Source organism: Puma concolor, chromosome E2 (assembly GCF_028749965.1).
Source record: "Puma concolor isolate L17-30 chromosome E2, mPumCon1.1.hap2, whole genome shotgun sequence".
NCBI classification, from domain to species: domain Eukaryota; kingdom Metazoa; phylum Chordata; class Mammalia; order Carnivora; family Felidae; genus Puma; species Puma concolor.
Genome location: NC_141681.1, coordinates 42360058 through 42384485, shown reverse-complemented (window position 1 = coordinate 42384485; position 24428 = coordinate 42360058). Strand labels below are relative to the sequence as shown.

Sequence of the window (24428 nt, the reverse complement as noted above, 5' to 3'; positions counted from 1 at the left end):
CTCAGAGCCCGGAGCCTGCTTCGGATTCTGTGTCTCCCTCTCTCTCTGGCCCTCCCCCCGTTCATGCTCTGTCTCTCTCTGTCTCAAAAATAAACGTTAAAAAAAAAATTAAAAAAGATAATTAAGGTTAAATGACGTCATCACATGGCCCCTAATCTAACAAAAGTGGTGTCCTTAGGAGGAGAAATTAGGACAGACCCATCTACAAACCAAAGAGAGAGACCTCAGAAGGAAGGCATCCTGTGGACACGTAGATTTGTAGACTTCAGAATCGTGAGAAGTAAATTTCTGTTATTGAAACCACTCGGCCTGTGGTGCTCACAACAGTGAGTTGCCTCACACACCAGCCCACTCGGAGGCCCAGAAGACACTGGGGTGTTTCTCAAGAGAAGGAGGACGATGCTCAGCCAGCTCCCCCTCCATCTGGCAAGAGCTTCTGCCGGAAGGCAACCCCATGGTGCCCTTGCCCACACCTTCTTCAGCCTCATTCCTTCTCGGTCTGCTTCCTGCAGGTGTAGACAGACAGATTAGTAGTGCCTGGGGGATTTTGCTGAGGATACTGGGTTGGGTCTGGGTACCCTTTCCTTGGCGACAGTCATGGTTCTCTCTAGAGCTTCCTCTTTGTTATTCCTTGAGGGGAGGGGGCTGCCCTCCCCTGCAGCTGAGGCTGGGGGGAACTTTCACTTCTCATTTTCCTTGACCCCCCAGTCAGTGCTCGGGTCCTGTAAAGCTCTCAGGCTGGCTCCTGCCCTTTGCTGCCTCTTGCTGCCCCGAGGGTCTGTTCAGACTGTCCCCTCTGCTATGAGTGTCTTCTGCCGTTCACCAGCCTATCAGCTGCTCAGCCAGCGCCTGTCCCATGAGAGATACGCCTAAGGCCCAACAGGCTGGTGGATGTGTGACAAAGGCTCTTCAAAAAACCAAGCAAAATAAAACCCCAAGTTGTCTCCTTTGGCACTTTTCATGGTGTAAATACACCCATCGTGGCCAATGTGAGGTCACTGAATGGGGAACTGAATTGGGAAGAGAAGTCTAGTAGCTGCGACAACAGTCATAAGTGGCCTCAAGAGGAAAGGAGTTCGTGAAACATGGTAACTAGGGATGATGTTTGGGGTCTTTCTTACCTTTGTATTTTAATACAATTTAATTGTACGCTCATATGAGCGTATTAATTTTTAATAATGACCGTGTTTAACAACCAGCTCGTAAACTTTCCAGAAATTTAACAGTTGACTCTTCCAAGGCAGTAGGGGCTGGGTCCAGCACTCAGCTAGGGGAACAGCCCTCTGGGTGAAATAGAACGGTATGTGGATGCAGCAGAAGGGGCGGGCATGGTGAGCAAATGACCCTGGTCTGTAAGACTGTGCGTTGTGAATAAACAAACGAACCATCTGGAAGCTTCCAGTGGGACAGAGTGAGGAGACAGTGCCAGGGACATGAAACAGTTGCTGGGTTGGTTTTTTTTTTTTTATTATTATTTTTTTAATGTTTATTTTTGTAAGAGAGAAAGAGAGACAGAGACAGAGCACGAGTGGGGGAGGGACAGAGAGAGGGAGACACAGAATCCAAAGCAGGCTCCAGGCTCTAAGCTGTCAGCACAGAGCTGGATGAAGGGCTCAAACTCACGAACCACGAGATGACGAACCGAGCTAAGTCCGACGCTTCACTGACTGAGCCACTCAGGCACCCCAACAGTGGCTGTTTTGAACGAGCCCTATGGCCACAGCCTGATACCTAGACAGCTCTAAGCCCTGTCACCATACCCTGATGGTGCATTTTTCCGTGTAGTTCTAGGTGGACTCCCCGGGTGCACGTCTCTATCCAGGTGGCCATAGGACAGCCTGGGCTTTGTCTGGGGCCTGTGTGAGTTTACGGGCCCAGGGAACACATGGGACACTGTGCAGGACTGGTTTTGAACCATAAGGAGCAGCAACGCTCTGTGCTGGGCTCTCCCACTCTCCTGTGTGATGCCACAGAGCAGGGTCACTTCCGGACTGACTTGTCTCCCAGCAGTCCACCCATCTGCTTCTTCCCGGGCTTGCATTAAAATGCTTTATTCAGGATAAATCTATCCCTTATTCCTTACATAACAGAGCATTTACTAAAATTGGCTATTGTAAATTCACCAAATTCATAATTGTATATTAAATCATTACTATTAATTAAAAATATAAAGATTCCTTTGTGATAGAATTGTGTCACAGTGAAAATCCAAAGAGCAGCCCATAATTAAAATGTATATATATGTATATATAAACCAGTCTTAGCCAGTATGTATTAATAGCAATAAAGCCACAATTTCAAGGCCCGTACTTCTGCTGGGTCTAGAAAAGAAATATGATGGAAACAATAGGCTGGGATTACCTGCGTCAATTAAAGAAACACAAAGCCATAAATGCCCATCTTTCCAGGAAGGCATCATAAACATGTAGCCTGTATTCTATAAATGCCTGCTGATTGATTAACTGATACTAAACCTCAAGCCTCTCAGCTTGGGCTGCTGGGGACGAGTGTAGGATTTTAATTCACAGGGACAGTGGGCAAACCAATTTGTCTTCTTTCCCAACAAGCATTTATCTTGATACGTATGCTTACACGTATGATATGGATCATATGTATGCTTACATACGTATGTATATGACGTATAGGTCACATATGTACAAACATGTAGGACAGAGGGTTGGGGGCAGTGAAATATCTGGTTGAAAAAAGGAAAGCTTCAGTGAGCCGACTCTTGACAAACACACTGTGAACGTTTCACTTCGTGAAGACAGAGCATCCAGATCTGTGGCTTTGACTTTCAGACTCAGCTTTCCTGTCCGTGCGGTGGCCACGGCACCTCCATGGTGAACGGGCTCGTGCCTGTTCACCCCCTGCACCATGTGCTGGGACCAAAGGGCCGCACTGTGGGTGATTCATAAAGACCCAGATAAAAGAGGCTTTGGAAAGTGCAACACACACATTTCCTTTACTCCCAGCTCCTGCAAAGGCATTCCTCTCAGGTGTTATTTTATTTTTTATTTTTTATTCTGGTCTTCTTTTAATAGACGAGTGAGTTCCTGGATATTTCCAGAGGATGAGGCAAAGGTGTGCTGGGCCGGACCAAACGACCCAGGGTCCCAGGAACGTGTAGGCCTCGGGACCAGTAGGTGGTGGGAGGAGCAGTTTCCGACTCTTGTCTCTTCTTTTTTTTTTTTTTCTAAATGTTTGTTTATTTTTGAAAGAGAGTGCCAGCAGAGGAGAGGCGGAGAAAGAGGGGGACAGAGGATCCGAAGCAGGCTCTGCGCTGATAGCAGAGAGCCAGCTAATGGGTTCGAACTCACAAACCAGGAGATCGTGACCTGAGCTGCAGTCAGACGCTAAACCGACTGAGCCACCCAGGCGCCCCTTGATTTTTGTCTCTTCTAGGCGTCAAGTTAAGAAATAAAGTGTGTTATGACCCCTGAAATGTTTTCTCAAGGACCAGCTACTATGGAATTCGCTGAGGTTCATGAGTTTATCAGTCGGTAGTCCTCATTTTGTGTTACTTTTCAAGAATCAAATTTATTGAGGTACAATTTACATACAATAAAATGGACACTTTTTTTTTTTTTTTTTAGTTTTTATTTAAATTGCTGTTAGTTAACAGAGTGTGATATTAGTTTCAGGTGTACGATACAGTGATTCAACACTTCCCTCCGGTGCTCATCACAGAAGCGCACTCCTTAATCCCTATCACCTAATTTACCCATCCCCGCACCCACCTCCTCTCTGGTTGGAACCATCAGTCCTGTATAGTTAAGAGTCCGTTTCTTGGTTTGCCTCTCTCTTGCTTCCACCCTCCCCATGATTGTTTGTTTTGTTTCTTAAATTTCACATATGAGTGGGTGCCTGGGTGGCTCAGTCATTAAGCATCTGACTTTGGCTCAGGTCATGATCTCATGGTTCATGAGTTCGAGTCCCACATCGGGTGAGCTCATGCCCCACTTGGGGTGAGCTGGAGCCCCACTTTGGGTGAGCACGAGCCCCGCTTCCCTCTCTCTCCCTCCCTCTTTCTCTGTCCCTCACTTAGTTGCACGCTCTCTCTCTCAAAAAAAAATTCCACCTATGACTGAAATAAATCATATGGTATTTGTCTTTCTGTGACTTATTTCACTTGCTGTTATCCAGTCTAGCTCCATCCATGTCGTTGCAAATGGCAAGATTTCATTCTCTTTTATGGCTGAATAATATTCCATTGTACACACACCACATCTTTATCCATTCATCTATCGGTGAACACTTGAGCTGTTTCCATAGTTTCGCTATTGTAGACACTGCTGGTATAAACATTGGGGTACATGTATCCCTTCGTATTAGTGTTTTTGTATTCTTTGGGTAAATACCTAGAGGTGCAATTGCTGGGTCGTAGGGTAGTTTCATCTTTAACTTTTTGAGGAAACTGTATACTGTTTTCCAGAGTGGCTGCACCAGTTTGAAAATGCACACATTTAAAATACATGGTTCGGTGAGTTTTGGCAAATGCATCTACCATGAAACCATCACTCTAATCAATATATAGATCACTTCCATCGCCTAAAATATGCCTTGTGTCCAGTGGTATACTGGTAAATATTTAACAGCAGGCTCTGGGAAAAAATGTTTTATTTTAACATCTATTTATTTAACATAAACAATTGAACATACTAAAAGTATAAACTTTACTGATATAGAGGATGTTTGTTACATAATTGATAAATAGTAATAAACTGTATGATATTCTTTATTGTAAATTGTACGTATTCAGTTGATTATCACAAACTGTTCTCACTGAGTTTTGCCAGAGTCTTGTATCTCTAGCCAACCAGTGGTTGCAGGGAACTGGTGTAGTTGCTACTTTCATTTACTTTGAGAAGGAGTAAGACAAAAGGGAAACACAACGTTTGTTGGAAAAATCGCTTGTCTGTCAATGACATAAGCAACTTCTTTGCCGAATCAGATTATAAGTTCTGAATGTTGGAAGACTACTTTCTCAATTTTGTGGTGCAAGTCACAATGTAACAGCTATACACACTACTCACTTTTAAGTTCAAATGGCATGATTAGCATTTTTCCCATCGCTTTGTTTGGTCTAGACAATTTTAAAAATTAAATCAAGGCATGATTTGTAAAGCTTGCCCGTTTCCAGGCAGAGAGATTTCTGTGTATCAGAAATCTTTGCCTACTCCATGGTCCCAAAGGTTCTTCCTGTATTTTCTTCTAGAAACTTTCTAGTTTCAGCTTTTACATGCAGGTCTCTGATGCGTTTCAAGTCAGTTTTTTTTTTTTTTTTAACATTTATTTATTTTTGAGACAGAGAGAGACAGAGCATGAACGGGGGAGGGTCAGAGAGAGGGAGACACAGAATCTGAAACAGGCTCCAGGCTCTGAGCCGTCAGCACCGAGCCCGACGCGGGGCTCGAACTCACGGGATCGTGACCTGGGCCGAAGTCGGCCGCTTAACCGACTGAGCCACCCAGGCGCCCCTCAAGTCAGTTTTTATGGACAATGTGAGGTAAGGATAGAGCTTCAGATACCCAATTTTATCAACATCATGTGGGTCTATGTCTGGATTTCTGTTATGTTCCATTTATCTATACATCTATCTTTATGCCTCCATAAATCCTCCAACTTTGTTCTTTTTCAAAATTATTTTGGCTCTTCTAGATCCTTTGAATATCCACATAAATTTTTGAATCAGCTTATAAATTTCTACATAAAGGCCCTGTTGGGGTTTTGACTTGAATTGCATAAGTCTGTAAATCAATTTGGGCAGAATGGACATCTTAACAAATATCGGGTCTCCCCATCCATTAGAGGTAGGGATTTCTGCATGTATTCCAATCTTCTTTAGATGTTGCAGTTTTCAATGTAGGTGTCCAGCACAAATTTCATTCCTAAGTATTTTATGTTATCTTGATCTGATTTCTGTCACTATAGATTATTTTTGATGCTATTTTAAAATATCGTTTCCCGGTTATTTGTTGTTAGGTCCTAGAATGGGACATGGTGACGGTAAGAAAACAGAGAGTCGTATTCACCTTTGTGGGTTTCCATTAAGCACGGCGTCTGTAGTGGATGGCAATAACGTCTGTAAAGCGAGTTAAATTCTGCTCCTGTGTGTATGCATGTGTCAGACGCGTTCTCTGATTTCAAGAATTTTGTTCGGTAAGACTGCTTATAAAGAGTGACTTTCCAAGAAAGTGGATCCTCTCTCTTTTCATTCTCCTCTTTCCTGAAGGCAAGAGATGCTTGGATGGACCCAGTTCTTCTGTCCCTTTATCTGTTTCTGAGCAAAATGAATGTGAATGGAGTATTACAAAGAAAAACCGGGATATTCTCAGTTGAACCAGAGCACTGGAAATATGCACAGACTTTTCTTTATCCTGTGTTTTTCTGATAGGCTCCGAGTCTTATTCCAGGAACTCAGCCTAGCAGGACAGCCAGCTTTCAGAGGGCTTTCTCTGGCCCTTGCCTGAGGTCATTGGATATCCTACCATTTGAACACGTTATGTGATAAAATCTTTCAGGAGCGATAGTTCACATCTATCACCTGGAACCCTTTCTGTCTGCCTTAGTGGAGGCTCCAGGATGTGTTTACCCTTTGTTATGGTTTCCAATATGCAGGGAGGTCAGTGCTCTGTGTGCCTGGAATGCTGGGCTGGTGTTCTCAGAACATCTTGAAGACACTGGAGAGTCATCCCAGGATAAGAACTTGATTAGGGGTTGGAGATAGCCCAGGAAGCTTCCCAGGTACCAGTCCAAAAGCAATGGGAAGATATCACTGAAACACATCAGAAATGTGCTGCCAGCGAACTTAATTCTTCACATTACTGGCAACATGTAAATTGCTTCTGTCGTGGAGGGAATCCGCCTGATGCAGGGGCAGCCTCCCATTATGCAGCTGTCGGTGCAGAGCCCCCTGAGGCCAGCTGGACGGTGCCTGCACTCATCTGGGATCATGCCAGATGGGGCCCCTTTCGCTGGAAACAAATGAGTTATTTATGATCCACATTTTAATTGGTATAATAAGCCTCCAAAGAAGTTGTGTGGTTTGGAAATAGACATGAACTTATTTCTGTTTCTAAGAAATTTCGTATTTTTTATTTAAAAATCAGAGAGGGCTCCTGGGCGACTCAGTCAGTTGAGCATCCAACTCTTGATTTCGGCTCAGGGCATGATCCCAGGGTCATGGGATCGAGCCCCGTGTAGGGTTCTGTGCTGAGTGTGGAGCCTGCTTAAGATCCTTTCTCTCTCTCTCTCTCTCTCTCTCTCTCTCTCTCTCTCTCTCTCCCTCTCACCCCCCCTCTCTCCCTCTCTCCCCCTCTCCCTCTCTCCCTCCTCCACTGCCCCTCTGCTCTGCTCCCACACTCTCTAAAAATAAAAAATAATAAAAATAAAAGAGTATCAGTTTGGAAAGCTACCTATTTATCCACCACGCCCAGGTGCTCAAGAAAGGTGACGTCTGGTGTGGGTCTCCTGCCTGCCCTAGTCTTCAGGTCCCCGAAAAGGGAAGCGGTAGGTTACACGGCCAAAGGGGTGGGGCCTGAGGAGTCACCACAGTCTTTCTCACTGTCCACCTCTGCCTGGAGGCCCCCTCTTGTCTTCCCTTCGCCTCCCACCCACTGACGACAGGGAAGCAAGTGCTGAATGAGGGACAAAAGGTCTCAGATCCTTGGCTCTCCTGCTTTCTGGCTACTGGACAGGAGAGCTCAGTGCATGCCAGGCCAGAGACCCCACTGGGAGTTAGTTTCCTCTGTGGTAAGGACTCTTTCCCCCCAGGGGTCACATGGTATTGGGCAGGGGCGATGCCTAGCGGTTCCCTGGACTCTGCCCAGGGCACGTAGGTGTGTGGTCTAGGACCCTGGCAAGGCCTGGAAGAGGGAAGGGGCCGGGACCCTTGGCCAGGTGCTGGAAGTGGTGGGATGTGGACTGAGGGGACTGGGAACAAGCAGACACCCCCCAAGTTGCACAGTGACATAAGGCGCTGGTGTCACTTACCTGGAAGACACGCTCAGCACTTGTCTTTACCAGCCATTTATGGGATTAATTTTGTAACAGAGGCATTGGCACAGTAGACAGCATATTGGGGGGCACCTGGGTGGCTCAGGCGGTTAAGTGTCTGACTTTTGATTTCGGCTCAGGTCATGATCTCAAGGTTCATGGGTTTGAGCCCTGCCTCAGGCTCTGCACTGAAGCGTGAAACCTGCTTGGGATTCTCTCTCTCTCCCTCTCTCTCTGCCCCTCCCCCACTTGTTCTACAAACAAACAAACAAACAAACGTTGGGGTGGGGGGGGGAGAAAGCACATTAAGTTTTATGTAGCACCTGTTACTCTCCCAAGTCATAAGATCCGAAATGTCCAGTGGTTAATCCAGACCTCTCAAATGAACTGGGGTTAACAAACGCTCTGCGGACAGAATCTCCAGAATGTGGGTGGTGCTCAGTTTTCCATGTTCAGCCCTCCCTCCGCCAAGTGGGGGTCAGAGGTTTTGCACAATGCCCCCTCCCTCCAGTGGGAACCCCAGCTCACCAAGTTGGGGAGCCAGGCTCTGTGGGTGCCACCCCGATTCTGTCCTGGGCTCAGCATCCGCAGTTCTCTGCAGGAACAGGCAGGAGAGGCTAGAGACCTTAACACACAGAAATGTCCAAAGGTCTGTCTTTGTTTAAATAATTTTTAAAAATTTATTTGTTATTGAGAGAGAGAGAGGGAGAACAAGCTGGGGAGGGGCAGAGAAGAGGGAGACACAGAATCCTAAGCGGCTCCAGACTCTGAGCTGTCAGCACAGAGCCCAACGCAAGACTGGAACCCAGAAACCAAGAGATCATGACCTGAGCCGAAGTTGGACGCTTAACTGACTGAGCCACCCTGGTGCCCCCAAAGGTCTCTCTTTAACATCAGGGCTAACCTTCTCTGGCCAAACTCTTGTTTCTGAGTTGCCCTCAGAATTATGGCTCCTTCCAGTTTTTCTTCTTCTCCAGGCTTCTGCTGTGGTCGGGGAAGCAGAGGCTGGGCAGGTGAGTGGGTGCCCCCCTCCGACAGCCCTGCTGCACACAGGGGGACCATCTTCTTGCTCTTTGAGGAGCCTTCAGCCATATGGGGCACAGGCTTGTCTGTAAGGAGACTCAGACAGGGAGGAAACCCAGAGAGAGGCAGTATTATTTGGCTGCTTGGTAGCTACATAAACATCCTTTTTGGAAGGAAAAAGAAAAGAAAAAGACAAAAGTATTTTTCCCGGTACATCCGCATTTTAGAGATAGCAGTTATTTGTCTAGGAATTGTCTTACCAGAAGTGGAGTGATGACATCCACCATGTAAGTCCCGTGTCCCAGCCCCCAGAGAGGTAAAAGTCAGGGACGCGTTGAAAGGGACCTCCTTGTTGCCTGGAAAACCAACAAAGTGTTTTCCAGGTAGTAAGATCATATAGATAATAATACGTGGTGAAAATGTATAGACCTAAAACTCAGTAAAATGGAGCAGCGAGGCTGGGAGGGGGAGCCTTACCACGACATCAATTACAGGAAGAATTGTCAATTATAGAGCCCTACAGAAAAATCCTCAACAGGAAAGAATGATCAATTACAGGTCCCATCAGGGAAAGACGTACATGGCATCTCTTACAGATTCTGTTATTCCCAAATAAACCCATTTTTTTTTTTTTTGCTAGTAAAATAACTGTTCTTATTTATTTATTTAGCCTGACTATTTCACTATTAAGGTCAACTACTTGATGGGCTGTGAACTAAGAACTGCACCCTCAACTCCAGGAGTGCACAGAGCCTAGGACTGAGCTAGCCTGCAGGTGTCCAGGCCACAGGAACCCTCCTGGGGCCAAGGAGGAAAGGTGAGGCTTTCCTGAACTTGGGAGGGCTGCACCTGCTGCAGCCCTCTTGCCCTGAGGTAAAGCCAGATGCTAGGAAGTGTCCAGAAAAGTTTCAGGATTCACTGGTTAGACCAACTTGGGTTATTGGCCAAAGCAGCAGATGTCCACCGTAATTCTTGGAATCTCCATAATTTATAATAGAAACAGAGTTCTCACTTGTTTAACTATTACTGTAAAACTTATGGCTTAAACTTTCAATAGTTTATTATGTCTTATAATTTTTTAGGTTGACTACTTGGTACTTTTGCTGATTTCACTTGAGATCATTTATGGGGCTGTATTCAGCTGGTGAGTCAGGTGTGCTGATGGCCAGCAGGTGTCAGGCAGTTAGTGCTGGCCCCTCGGTTCTTTTCCAGTGGCCCCATCCAGTGGCTTGTGTTTCTTAAGTGGCAGTGTTGAAACTACCTTCCAGGGGGCGCCTGGGTGGCGCAGTCGGTTAAGCGTCCGACTTCAGCCAGGTCACGATCTCGCGGTCCGTGAGTTCGAGCCCCGCGTCGGGCTCTGGGCTGATGGCTCAGAGCCTGGAGCCTGTTTCCGATTCTGTGTCTCCCTCTCTCTCTGCCCCTCCCCCGTTCATGCTCTGTCTCTCTCTGTCCCAAAAATAAATAAACGTTGAAAAAAAAAAATTTAAAAAAAATAAAAAAAAAAGAAACTACCTTCCAGGAGAACAAATATCGAAATTGCTGTGCTCAAGAATCACACAATGTCCCTCCCACACATTCTATTAGCCAAAGTAAGTTGGAGGACAGCCCAGGTATTAAGAGCTGAGCAAATGAACACTACCTCTTTATGGAAGGAGGTATAAAATATTGTGGCTTTGCTTTTAGTCTGGACAGCTATTTTTTTCGAAGTATACCTGTGTTCCCAAATTTTGACATATAATGCTCTTACTGTCCTCTCTTTATAGCTGGTGACTTTTGTTGATTTCCAGTTGGACCAGGGAAGTGACTGTATGTTTACAGGTTACTGGTATTTTTGTTGGTTTAACTAATCATTTTGCTATTTTTTTTTCATAGTGGTAAAAGCATGAGCCCTGTTATTTGGGGGAATTAATTTAGGTGTTTTTGTTTTTGGTAGCATAGTATATGGTTATTTTTTTTTTTCAACGTTTATTTATTTTTGGGACAGAGAGAGACAGAGCATGAACGGGGGAGGGGCAGAGAGAGAGGGAGACACAGAATTGGAAACAGGCTCCAGGCTCTGAGCCATCAGCCCAGAGCCTGACGCAGGGCTCGAACTCACGGACCGCGAGATCGTGACCTGGCTGAAGTCGGGCGCTTAACCGACTGCGCCACCCAGGCACCCCAGGATATGGTTATTTTTTGTCTATTACCATGGACTTTTGAAAAGATTGTGGGTCTTTTGTTGTTGTTGAAGAGATAAGGAAATTGATAGATTTATCACTTTGTATTTTTCAAATATCCTATATCTACTTGTCTAGTGTATCCTGGCACTTTCCTACAGGACTCTTGGGATGCATTATGTCGAGTAAGTGAGGAGGAGCTAAAAGAAATCAAGAAATGGTTTCCATTTGGGGATGGAGGAGGATCTCTAGAGTAGAGGGGAGGTACGTGTGTTTTATACTCTTAACAGTGATCACAACCGGGGCACCTGGGTGGCTTAGTCGATTAAGCATCCGACTTCGGCTCAAGGCATGATCTCACGGTTCGTGGGTTCGAGCCCCGCGTCGGGCTCTGTGCTGACAGCTCAGAGCCTGAAGCCTGTGTCAGTTTCTGTGTCTCCCTCTCTCTCTGCCCCTCCCCCACTCGCGCTCTGTCTCTCTCTGTCTCAAAAATAAACATTAAAAAAATTTTTTTTTAAAAACAGTGATCACAACCAGTGTAATAGGATGGCTTATTTCCAAAGAGATAAGCTGGGTGGCTCGGTTGGGCATCCGACTCTTGGTTTTAGCCCAGGTCATGATCTCCTGGTTCATGGGATCGAGCCCCACATTGGGCTCCATGCTGACATTGAGGAGCCTGCTTGGGATTCTCTGTCTCCCTCCCTCTGCTTCCCCCCTGCTCATGCACACACTCTTTGAAAAGAAAGAAAAGGAGGGAGGGAGGGAGGGAGGGAAGGAAGGAATGGACCCAACAGTCATTTGTAACATACTGCTCTAAGTAGAAAAAACAGTTCATGAATGACTGGTAGAAAGAATTTCAATGTCAAACTTAGAGCTGCCTTAAAAAAATCCTCATTGAGACAGTCAGTTGATGCAAACATTCTGTATCTGGGAAAAATACTCTTCTTGTGACTTCTAACACTCAACAAAATAAAATTGTGCTTTTGAGAGGGACCATCCTGTGCTGTGACTTGTGCCAAGGTTCGGGTTAGGTTGACTGGAGGGAGGGCTTCAGGCAGGAGAAGGAATGGGACTTAGAGGTGGGATAACTTGGCAAATGCTACAGGCAACGAGACCTTGTTGGGAGCACAGTTACATACCAGAATAGTAGGGATTCTTAAGGGTGAGCTACTCTATTGTGTGGACAATGGAATGCTGGTGACTTTTTCAAAAGCAGAACCACTTATTTATAATGAATAGTATTAGTTCAAATATTTGGCCAGATAATACCTCTTCAGCATCACATGGGCCTTCAGGTCTATATCTCAAGTATTCATAAGAAAGAGTGAGGAATCATTTCTAAGTCTTTCTTATTATTATTTCTTAGATTTCTTCACATTATAAGAAAAATTCTTTTTCAGAAGTTGCTCGCTTTTCTAGATTAAATACGTAGGCAATACTGCAGCTGCAGGAGAAACCAAGGGATTGCTTCCCACGTAAGCCAAGTGGGACGAAAACCTATAACAATCTGCTACGAACTGCAAGGCAAAAAAACAAAGAGCGCCGTGCACGGTACCCTCACTAAGTGAAGCGTAAGGTGTCATTACCCACTTGACATTCCCACTACGTCATGAGAGCAATTCAAGTTTGGGGAAAATGGTTTAATGTATTGCTCAGAAACAAAAGTTGTTTCTATCTTCCCATCTCCAACAAGGCGGTGGCTCTGAGGTCCAGTGCCGCCATGCAGCCTCCATTCTGTCCCACACTCACGAGAGAGGGTCCAGAGCGGGCCGGGCGTCCAGGGTGGTGAACTGGCAGTCCTGTTTGACCTCACCGCCATCGCAGTAGCTGATGACCTATCTGACTTCTGGCCCACAAGGGTGGATGACCCAATCGTGCCTGTCAAAAGGCAACTTGTACCCCATCCAGGAATGAATTCTTGCCCTTGGTGAATACTCTTTCTCTTTACCTCCGAACCGGATGAGTGATGGAGCACGAAGGATGTTCGGCGGCATGAATGGCTTCCTACTTCCGGATTTCCTTCCGGGCTTGCTCGTTATTCTGATTGTGAATTCTGATGATATTATGCTATCTTTCTGACTAACATCCTCATCCTTCCATTTGCACCCTTCCCGTACCATCGCATTCCAGAGCATCTGTTCTGAAGGATAAACCCACTTATTCTCCGAATCTGCTCTTGGAATGGATGAGTCCTCTCTCACAGTAAACAGTGCAAATGGCTGATCGGTGTGGGGGGGGCGGGGGGCAGCGTCCCATCAGGTGGTGGCATCAGATGAGAATCTAGGTGCTCCTTATTCTCGGCCACAGCGGCCGTAACAGGACATCCCATGGACTCACACATGCGATCCTGCCCTGGCGAGCAGGCACAGGGCTCATTTTGTTCTCACAAGATGGGTCACATGCTCTGCACTGGACAACCTTTCATTTTCCCTTCATGCATGGGACATCCTGATGGTGGGGATGCCATCCGATGATCTGAAGCATGTGAGGTCTGAACTATAACAGTGGGGGTAGATGCAGACAAATCCACGATTGGAACCGTGACGCTGGATCCAAACAATTCTGACTCCTGTCCTGGGCCGCTGTCGGGAGCCTCTAACCGCCTTCTCTCTCGGTCACCATTGTCGCAGTCACCGCTGGCGCTCGAGTACACCTCTCCAGAGTTTAGTTTTCACAGGAGAGGGACCGCATGGCTTGTCCTTGGTCCTGTGTCATGATTTCTGTGGTGTCCCCGGACTCTTCATGAGTGAAGAACCTTTTATGGAAACACTGGCGCACCGCTCCAGTTGTGGCAAACTGTAATTCGTTTTTTTGTTTTCTGAAAATGTTGGCTCATTGATGGTTCAATTTGACCTGTTTACTTGCCAGAGAGATGCAAATCTTAGGCCGCTTAAGAATTCAAGAATGAATTCCCTGGGGGATGTCTTTCTGTGGTCAAGGTAATGACCAGTTCAGTAGAGGGCCAAGCATAATCATGATGTAGAATAAAATGCATTATGCAGGGTGGTCCAAACCCTGAGAAGGTCTTGAACTACTGTGCACATCTTGATTGCTAATTGGAAAAAGGTATTTCAGCCCAGAAACCATTGAAATATGCGAACTGAGAGGCATCGGTTATGGAAATTAAAATCAAAGGCATCGAGCTTCACATTTCTGATTACATATTCAAACCACAAAATTACAGTGTATAAAATCAATTTTTATTATAGTCATAAGTAGTAATTAGACATAGACTTTTAAAATTCAAATCATATTTGTATTAGGTGAAATTTCTCCACTTCTTTACCCCCCACGCAGAAAAAGATCTGAATGGGAAACGGCTGCCAGAGGCTGCTTATCTTACAGATAGTCCTTAAAATAGCTCAGCTGTAACCCCCTCAGTTTGATGGGGACACACTGGGGAAAAAAAATGAAGAGGTTGTCTCTGTTCAAATATTGTACCATTTATGTTCGCAGCTGCTAGTTTTTCGAGCTTCCGACGTTTCGTCAAGGAACTGATGCCAGAGAAAGGGGAAAAGAAAATGAGGGTGGGGTAGAGAAGGGGTAGAGAGGTAAAACAGCAAAGACCAGTTCTTCACCAGAGTAAGTAAGAGGGGCCGGAAAGCAGTGAAAACCCTAGCACCCAGATTGTGGTCTCTAAATACCATTCCCTACCTAAAGGAAACAAGGCTACTTGGAAAATAGTGGATTCCAGTTCTGGAGCAGAAAAGGTACAAACAAAACCTGGAATGCCTTGTTCCCAAATGCAAGGACATGCCCCAGGATTGATGGGAACATGGCAAAAGGACACAGGAACTAGCTTTGGAGACATCCCCACTGGGCAGATCTGGGGGTTGTAACATATTGGATGAAAAATAGTTTGAGTCGTACTAATACTGATCCTCATGCCCCTAAAATGAATGACAATGAATAAATGTAGAAGAAATGGTAAAACTAGAAAATCACTCTTTTGCAACAAGTTTTTGTCATAATTGATTCATAGAAAACTTACTGGTGGATGCTAAACCACTGAGTTTAGAGAGGGAGAGAGAGAGAGAGAGAGAAAGAGAAAGGGAGAGAGAGAATCCCAAGGAGGCTCCACAGCCAGAGCCAGCATGAGGCCTGAAGCAGGGCTTGATCCTATGAGCCTGGGATCATGACCGGAGCCGAAATCAAAAGTCAGATACTCTACTGTCCTTTGTTCTTAGGATTCACAGGCTGAAGTCCTTAGGAGTAAAGGGTCGTGGATGTCTGCAACTCATATTGGATACTTTAGCCTCCCTAAAAATGTGTGGGTGCTTGTGTGCACATGTGTACAAACACAGAGAGAGTGATGAAGCAAATGTGAAACATTAACAAGTGGTGAACCTAAGCGAAGGATATGTGGCTGATCATGATACTATTATTTCAATTTTCTGAACGTTTGAAGATGGTTAAAAGTAAAGATTGAGGGAGAAAAGTGAGCCGAATCAATGGGATTCTATGTTAGATGAGTTTTAAGTAAAAAGAATGAATTTCGTGGCGCCTGGGTGGCTCAGTCGGTTAAGCGACCGACTGCAGCTCGGGTCATGATCTCACAGTTTGTGAGTTTGAGCCCCGCGTCGGGCTCTGTGCTGCTTCAGATTCTGTGTCTCCTTCTCTCTCTCTGCCCCTCCCCCACTTGTGCTCTCTCAAAAATAAATAAATGTAAAAAAATTTTTAAAAAAAGAATGAATTTAGGGGCGCCTGGGTGGCGCAGTCGGTTAAGCGTCCGACTTCAGCCAGGTCACGATCTCACGGTCCGTGAGTTCGAGCCCCGCGTCAGGCTCTGGGCTGATGGCTTGGAGCCTGGAGCCTGTTTCTGATTCTGTGTCTCCCTCTCTCTCTGCCCCTCCCCTGTTCATGCTCTGTCTCTCTCTGTCCCAAAAATAAATAAACGTTGAAAAAAAAAAAAAAAGAATGAATTTAGGTGCAATCACATTTTTAAACTAATGTCAATAGGATTGCAATTCATTCTTATTTTTCTTAAATGAACAAATTTTTAGGCATGTTAAATTAAAAAAAAAATTTTTGTAACTTTATTTTTGAGAGAGAGAGAGAGGGCAGCAGAGAGAGCAGGAGACAGGATCCGACGCAGGGTCTGCACTGTCAGCAGAGAGCCCAACACAGGGCTCAAACCCACGAACCCTGCGATCATGACCTGAGCCGTAGCTGGATGCTTACCTGACTGAGCCACTCAGGCGTCTCTAGGCATGTTAAATTTTAGGGCAAAAATATGCTCACCTGATTTACAAAAAGGTACATAGAGAAATTTCCTTCCATCCTTACCCCCAACTCCTCTGTTTCTGCCTCAGTTGCCCCTCTGCCTTTGGTTTCTTATGGACCCTTTTAGAGATTGGGTATACATAAATACGAAACATAAATTTTGCTTTTCTTCCTTTGCTGTTCAGGATAGCTCGTTCTACCTATAGTTCTGGATCTTACCCCTCACCTAACAGTATCTTAGATATTGGGTCACCTGAGTGGCTCAGTCAGTTAAACATCTGACTTTGGCTCAGGTCGTGATCTCACGGGGTTTGTGAGTTCAAGCACCACATGGGGCTCTGTGCCGACAGCTCAGAGCCTGGAGCCTGCTTCGGATTCTGTGTCTCCCTCTCTCTCTGCCCCTCCCCCACTTGCGCTCTATCTCTGTCTCTCGCTCTCAAAAATAAATAAACATTAAAAAAAATTTGTTTAGACCTTAGATATCATTCCGTGTAAATAGAGAGCTTTGTCATCTGCATCTTTTACTGTAGCTGCGTAGCATCCACTGTACGAACATACCATCATCTGTTTCGCTCTTGACCGACTCTAGATGGCTTCTTGTCTTGTGCCATTTCAAACAATACTACAGTCAGCACCGGTGCACGGACACCTTTTCACACACACTTGCTGGCACAAATATCCGCAGAAGGAAACAATCAGATGGGAACTGGCAAAGGATGTGCTTTTACAACTTTGGTGGCCATCGCTAACGGAGACACGGCGCTCCTTCACGTATGGTTCCACCCCCAGTGCAGAAAATTGCCTTCCCTGCAGCCTTGTCAACAGCACGTGCTGCCAAAGCTGTGGAGTTTGGCCAGTTGGATGGAGGAAAAATGTATCTCAGGGAAACGTTCATTTGCCTTGCTGTAAGGTTGAGCATCGTGTCCTGTGTGGAAGAAGCACTTGCAGTACCTTTTCTGTGAGCTGTTTGCTCGCATCTTTTGCCTCTTTGTTACCTGATTATATTTTATGGGAACGAGGAGTTTATTAGAGGAATTAGAACTTCCTCAAATGTGTGGGGAGATAAAGGCCTGGGCCAGAGGTGTTAAAAGCCTCTAATGGCGACAGGCAGAAACGCTGGTGCAGCCGGGGGATCAGAGCCTGCGGGAAAGTGCTTGGAGCTGGGTGCGTGAAGGAGGAGGTCTGAGAGAGCCAGGCTGTGCGGCCACTGTAGCCCAGCACTCTGCAGTGGTGCCCGAAACCGGCAAGTGTTTCACCAACGACACCTTTCAAGGGAAATGGCGTCTGCTTCACTTCCGTCCTTTCGAACCTCTCTTGGCCACCTTTAACCCTGGGGCATGCAGGAAACTGGTTTCCCAGCCTTGGACCAGACTGGTAGTTTCAAGTTGAGAATATCCAGCACGTTCCGCCTCTTTGTCATCTTGGCATCCATGTGCATTTCCTTTCCCTACACTTAAGTCTCAAAGAGGAACAGAACCACAGTCACCCAGCAACTATCCCTCATGTACCCATCTTTAGGTGATGTTCGTTCCTCTTCTCTCTGAGTCACAATCCACCTTTGGTGCCCTGTAACTGAAGTACTGAGATACAAGGTTCACTGCTTATTGTAGTCAGTTCCTGCTGCTCTAATGGAATATTCATAGATGGGGTGGCTTAAACAACACACGTTTATTTCCCATATTCTAGAGGCTGGAAGGCCAGGATCAAGGCACTGGCAGATCTGGTGCCTCGTGAGGCCCCTCTTCCTGGTTTATAGATGACTGCCTTCATGCTGTGTCCTCAAGTGGTGGAGAGAAAGGGACAGAGAACCAGAGCGGGAGGGGGATAGGAGGGAGAGGAGGAGGGAGAAGGAGAAAACGAAGGGGAGGGGAAGGGGAGGGGGAGGGAGAGGGAGCCTGGGAGAGCTTGGTGTCTCTTCTTACATAATCCTATTCATGAGGGTGGAGCCTCGCAAAGTCTCCACCTCCAAATACCGTCACACTGGGCATGGAGTTTCAGCATAGGAATTTTGGTGGGACCCACTCTGAAAAGTCTAAAGGTCTGGCTTTCTCTTGGGAATCTGTAGTTCATTTATAGTTCTTTCTAGTCCAGATGCAGTTTACCCACCAGGGATCATTCTTATCGTAAGCAATGTTGCCTAGAAGCATAGTTAACAGACCATCATATCAGGCTTCCTCAGCGAATCAGTTATAATGAACTACCCCCAAACGTGGTGGCTTAGAACAACAACCTTTTATTTGCTCATGATTCTGTGGATTAGCAACTGGGCTGGCCTCCCCTGTGTGGTTCTTCTGTGGGTCACTCAAGTGGTTGTAGTTATCTGGTGTTCCACTGAGGCTGGATGGTCTAAGATGACCTCGTTCTCGCATAGCTGGTAGGTGCTTATTGAATTCTTATAGTTTTCAATGAATTCCCTTGAAATTTCCAATTATACCATCTACAAATAGTGATAGTATACATCTTCCTTTCTAACTTTTATGCTTCAGATTTCTTTCTCTTAACTAACTGCATTGGCTAGTACTGCCAAGACAATGCTATGTGACAGCAGTGATGGTATATTCTTCATGATTCTAGTGGGAATGTTCTCAGTGCATCCGCACTATGTTGATACTTGGGTTGGCTTTGGGTTGAGATTTTAAAAAAATCACTTTGGAAGTAGATGGATATCCCCTTGTTTCAGTGTTTATTAAGAATGGCATTCATTGAATGTATCTTTTGAGCATTTAGGAAACGATCATAATTTCTCCTTAGGTTCAATGACATGAAAACAATTCACATAGTCAGAAATCTATTCACAGAATTCAAATCAATTTCCCATTTGATATTGGCTATAGAGTATCTTCTAGGGAGCTAAGTCCAGGGTGTCCAGGATCAGGATAATAGGAGAAATAGATGACTTTGAGTTACATTTTGGAAATAAAACCAATGATGGATTCAGTGTGACAATGTGGGGTGTGAAGGATAAGGAGGAACTAAGGATGATTCCTGGGTTTGTTCTTGAGAAATGGCTCAGGCTGAGGTCCCCACCTTTCTCACCTTGCCCGACACCTGAGATCTGTGAGTCCGCTGACCACTGTCTCCACTTTCTGTTCTGCAACCTTAGGGCCTCTTCCTTCACTGTTTCTTCTCTGTCTCTTGGTGGGCTCTTCTCAACCTGCTTTCACCTGGATGCCCAGGTGGAAACCCCCACCTTGGCTCTGTTCTTAGCTGCCTTCTCTCCCTGAACAGACTTGGAAAATCTCATCTCTAACACAGGGTATCGCCTATGACGTACCACTTGTGATGCTGATGGCTTCCACACCCGTGCCTGTAGCTCTGTCTTGCTCCTGGTTCCCAGCTGAAGATCCACTTGCCTGTGGGACTTCTCTCTACATGGATCTTCTGCAGGTGTCTCAAAGCCTTCAAGTCTAAAACCACATTCCTTACCTGCCCCGATTCTTGGTTCTGATTGCGTTTTTGTCCACACCACCAAGCAATTCTTTGACACCAGCTGAGTGTCCTAAAATTCAACTCCATTCAGACACTGTCTACCTGGACACAGCATCAGACCCCACAGGTTAAGGGCTCAGTCCCACAAGACTGCCTCCTGACTCCTTCAGACACAATCGAGAGTTCAGGGTGTCACCTGTGCTTCTGACTGGCTGTAGATCAGAGGTCCCACGCCCCCCCTCCTTGGGTTTGATTAACTTACCAGAGTGGCTCACGGAATGCAGAGAAGCATTTTACTTAACGGATTACCAGTTTATGATAAAAGGATAGAACTCAGGAACAGCCAGATGGAGGAGACGCATAGGGCAAGGTATGGGGATGGGTGTGCCGCTCTCCCCAAATCTCCACTTGTTCACCAACACAGAAGCTTCCTGAACCCCATCCTTTTAGGGTTTTTATGGAGGCTTCATTACATAGGCAAGATTGGTGAAATCATTGACCATTGGGTATTGATTCAACACCCAGCCCCGCCCCTTCCTCTCCTGGAAGGTCAGAGGGTGGGGCTGAAAGTTCCAACCCTCTCACCAGAGTGGTTCCCTTGGCAACCAGCTTCCAGCCTCAGGTGTTTCCCCCAAATTGCCTCATTAGCATAATAAAGACACCTTTATTTCTCTCAGCACTTAGGAAATTCTAAGAATTTTAGGAGCTCTGAGGCAGAAAAGGGAAGAAGACCAGTATGTTTTCCTTATTACAAATCACAGTATCACATCTACCTTTCCCCAGACATGATGTGGGGGGCCGGTGTATCCTAGGTTCCTTTCCCTCCTTCCTTTTTCCTGATCACGAAACAAGTCCTGAAGATTCTACCATCTGTGATCTGTTCCTTCCAGCTTCTTAGTCCTGGGCATCTGTGTTGGGACGCCCCTGACAGCATCCTCCGTGCCCTCTCCACTCCCTTCCTGCATTCCTAACTTCTTTGTTTTCCTCAAGTGTCTTTAAAATATCTGTTCAGAGGAGCACCTGGGTGGATTAGTGGGTTGAGTATCTGACTCTTGATTTTGGCTAAGGTCATGATCTCACGGTTCGTGGGTTCGAGCCCCACATCGGGCTCTGCTCTGACAGTGTGGAGCCTGCTTGGAATTCTCTCTTCCTGTCTGCCCCTTACCCTCTCTCTCTAACTGAAAATAAACATAAATAAACTTAAAAAAAAGAAGCATATTCCATACATTTATAATATATAGTATTACATAATATATTCATACATATTATATATATATGTATGTATATATACTTATATATGTGTGCATGTACTTATATATATGTGTATATGTATACATATATACTTTATATATACATATATACGTATATATACATATGTATATACGTATATGTATGTATATGTGTGTATATGTACATATATATATGCACATATATATACATATATATATACTTTACCAGTCTAGAATGATTCAATACACATTTTTTTTCCTGTTTGTATATTCATAGAAGATACCTAACGTTTATTGAAGGCTCTGTGGGCCTTCTGTGTGGTGTGCTTCCGGAGCCTTTATTTCCTTAATCCTATCACAGTCCCATTTTACAGAGGAGGAAGTGGAGTCCAGAGAGGCTGAGCAGCTGGCGATAGGAGAAGCTGGTATTGCCTCTAGGGGCTGAGAAGTTTACAGCTCCTCTGGACAAAGAGCAGTGGCTGATGTTTCCCTAGTTGTGCAGGTTATTCAGGGGTACTTTTGACAGTCCTGTTCAGTTTCTGATGGTGATGAGTTTGGAAAAAAAATGATTCACGGAGGCGGCTGATTGCTCTCCTGTCCTTGCTGCTTATGTTGTACGTGGGGCTGTGAAGGTGAAGCCTGTTGAGCAGGTGGCCAGACAGTAAGTAGGTTACAGACATTTTAAAATAAGGTGTTCAATCCGGTGTGAGACACGACATCCTCACCCCTCCAAGGAGCTTCTGATTAAACTCACTTGAGGGATCAGCTCTTGATAGGAAGCCAATAGCCACATCTTTTTCTCTCCATCAGTGAGCTGGAATTAGGAAATGGGACTTAAAATCACTAGTGAACTTTATAAGATTTTAATGTCTGAGAATCCAAATTAGCATGTCTCTGTCCAAAGGGTATGAAAAACTAATCTGAGCATAATTATCGTATAATGTGGTACCTGGGCAGGGACCTGCTGCCGGCTGCCTGAGATCTGGAGTTATTAACGCGGAGGGGGCGTGGATGCCTCCTGACTCCCATCAGTCGGACCCCACCTGCAGCCACTTAACAGAGCAGCTCAAGGGTGACCCCTGCAAGGTCTGAGAGTTCGAGGCTGCTGAAGGTTGACATCCTTAGAGCAGGGCCACAGAGTGGTTGTGTGCTTGGAGTCCTGGAAGAAAATGCACATTTAAAATTCAGATTTGGGAGGCTGTCAGGGGGAACGTGCTTGTACACAGTAGGGGAGGGGCCGTGCACGGTGGGTGGAATGATACCTGCCTCCCTTCCATTTGATTCTAAGGGGTGGGGCCACTTCTAATAGGGCATCAATAAAGCTTCAGGATAATTGAGTGCCCAATTGAGTGTCTAAATTCAGCTGAAGCAATTCGTTCGGAATTGTGCCGTGTCTGCGATGCATTGATGTCTAAGAAGTCACATTTTTGATTTTTTATTTCGTTTCTTAAATTCCTTCAATATGATTGTGGCTGCCTTGTGCATATTTATGACATTGGGTAGTTTGCTGTGGCCACACCGTGCAAGTCAACAAATAAATGCGGTAGAAAAATAATATGGAAAATCTGAAAGGTAAACAATGAGAAATGAGTTTAGACAAGAGCCCCAGAAATTCCTTTAAGGAAAATTCACTCAGAGAAGTGACAGTGTATTTGGATTACTGACACTCACTCCTGCCAGGGAACCCTTGGCTTTTTGATAGAAATGATGTAGATTTTTTTTTATGGCTTTTCTTGACAGACCTCTTCTTTCACCTCTGGGAGAATGTTACTGCCTTTCTTCAGTATCTGCGCTTTGGGTTCCCATCCCCTCTGGCAAAACATTTATTAAGTGCCTACTGTATGCACTGTTGCACCCTGGTTCTTGCTCCCAAATTTTGCCCCTCACCCTCTCCTATTTCTTCTTTTTCCTCTCCTCACCCAGAGAGGCATACTGGCCCTACACAGCCAGCCGGGCAGACAAGTGAATCGAGCTGGACCCTAGGGGTAGGGGTGAGGTGGGGGGACTTGGGCTATTTCAGGAGGCTCCTTGGAGCTTTGGTCTCTGTTCCACATTATCCAAGAGCCAGAGTACTGCCAGTGAAGCCCACACTTCAAGCCTTCAGTTCAGAAATTTATGTGCAAATCCCTCAGAAGGGGAGAATCTGCCCCAATTAGGGCTTTATCTTAAAACTCAGCATTTATTTATTTATTTATTTATTTATTTATTTATTTATTTATTTATTTATTTAGAAAGAGAGAGAGAGCATGCCTGCAAGCAGGGGAGAGGCAGAGAGAGAGAGAGAGAGGGAGAGAGAGAATCCCAAGCAGGCTCTGCACTGTCAGTGCAGAGCCTGACGTGTGACAGTGCAGAGCCTGACGTGGGGCTTGATCCCAAGAATCTGACCAAAATCAAGACTTGGACATTCAACCAACTGAGCCACCCAGGTGCCCCTATTATTATTATTATTGTTTTTTTAAATTTTGGAGATAGTGCAAGTGAGAGACGGGGGCAGAGGGAGAGAGAAAGAATCTTAAGCAGGCTCCACATTCAGTGCAGAGCCCAACACAGGGCTCAATTCCATGACCCTGGGATCATGACCTGAGCCAAAATGGAAATCAAGATTCGGATGCTTAACTGACTGAACCACCCAGGAGCCCCTCGAGCATTATATTTAAAAAAACTTTTTTCATGTTTATTAATTTATTTTGAGAGAGGGAGATACAGAACATGAGCAGCTAAGGGGCAGAGAGAGAAGAAGAGAGAGAATCCCAAGCAGGCTCTGCACTGACAGCTGCCCGCTGTTTGGGCTCGAACCCACAAACCGTGAGATCATGACCTGAACAGAAATCAAGAGTAGGACACTTAACTGACTGAGCCATTGAGGTGCCCCCTCCAAGCATTATTTTTTTAATGTTTATTTATTTTTGAGAGAGCGAGAGAGGGAATACAGAGTCCAAAGCAGGCTCCAGGCTCTGAGCTGTCAGCACAGAGCCCGACACGGGGCTTGAACCCAAGAACCGCGAGATCATGACCTGAGCCGAAGTTGGCCGCTTAACCGACTGAGCCACCCAAGTGCCCCTATATTTTTTAATAAGAAGTATAAAATGTGAAGATGTGTCTGATGCTCAGTGTACATATGCCTATTCTGTGTCTGTCTTTAACATGGGAGATTTCACACATACACACAAGTTAAGAAAATAGGATGAGCCCCACATTTCAGTAACTATTAGCTTTCAGCCGGTTTGGTTTCATCTGTACCCTCTTCTCCCTGGATGATTTGGGAGCAATCTCAGACATCGTGTAATTTCATCTGTAAGTATTTCAATATGTAATTCTAAAAAAGAAGGGCTTGTAAACAAAAATTCACAGAACCATCATTCCATTA

The 24428-nt window shown here is 45.5% G+C and overlaps 1 protein-coding gene and 1 long non-coding RNA gene across 2 annotated transcripts in view; one reads left to right on the top strand and one right to left on the bottom strand.

Annotated features, from left to right (window-relative positions):
• LOC147573509 (uncharacterized) overlaps positions 1-24428 on the top strand; it is an 83890-nt gene that overhangs the window by 21525 nt on the left and 37937 nt on the right. The gene's annotated exons all lie outside the window — the stretch shown is intronic.
• Positions 12833-24340, bottom strand: HCCS (holocytochrome c synthase). The gene is given in 5 exon segments (XM_086690861.1): positions 12833-13153; positions 13155-13249; positions 13252-13411; positions 13414-13833; positions 24302-24340. Coding segments are annotated over 5 exon segments (1035 nt in total).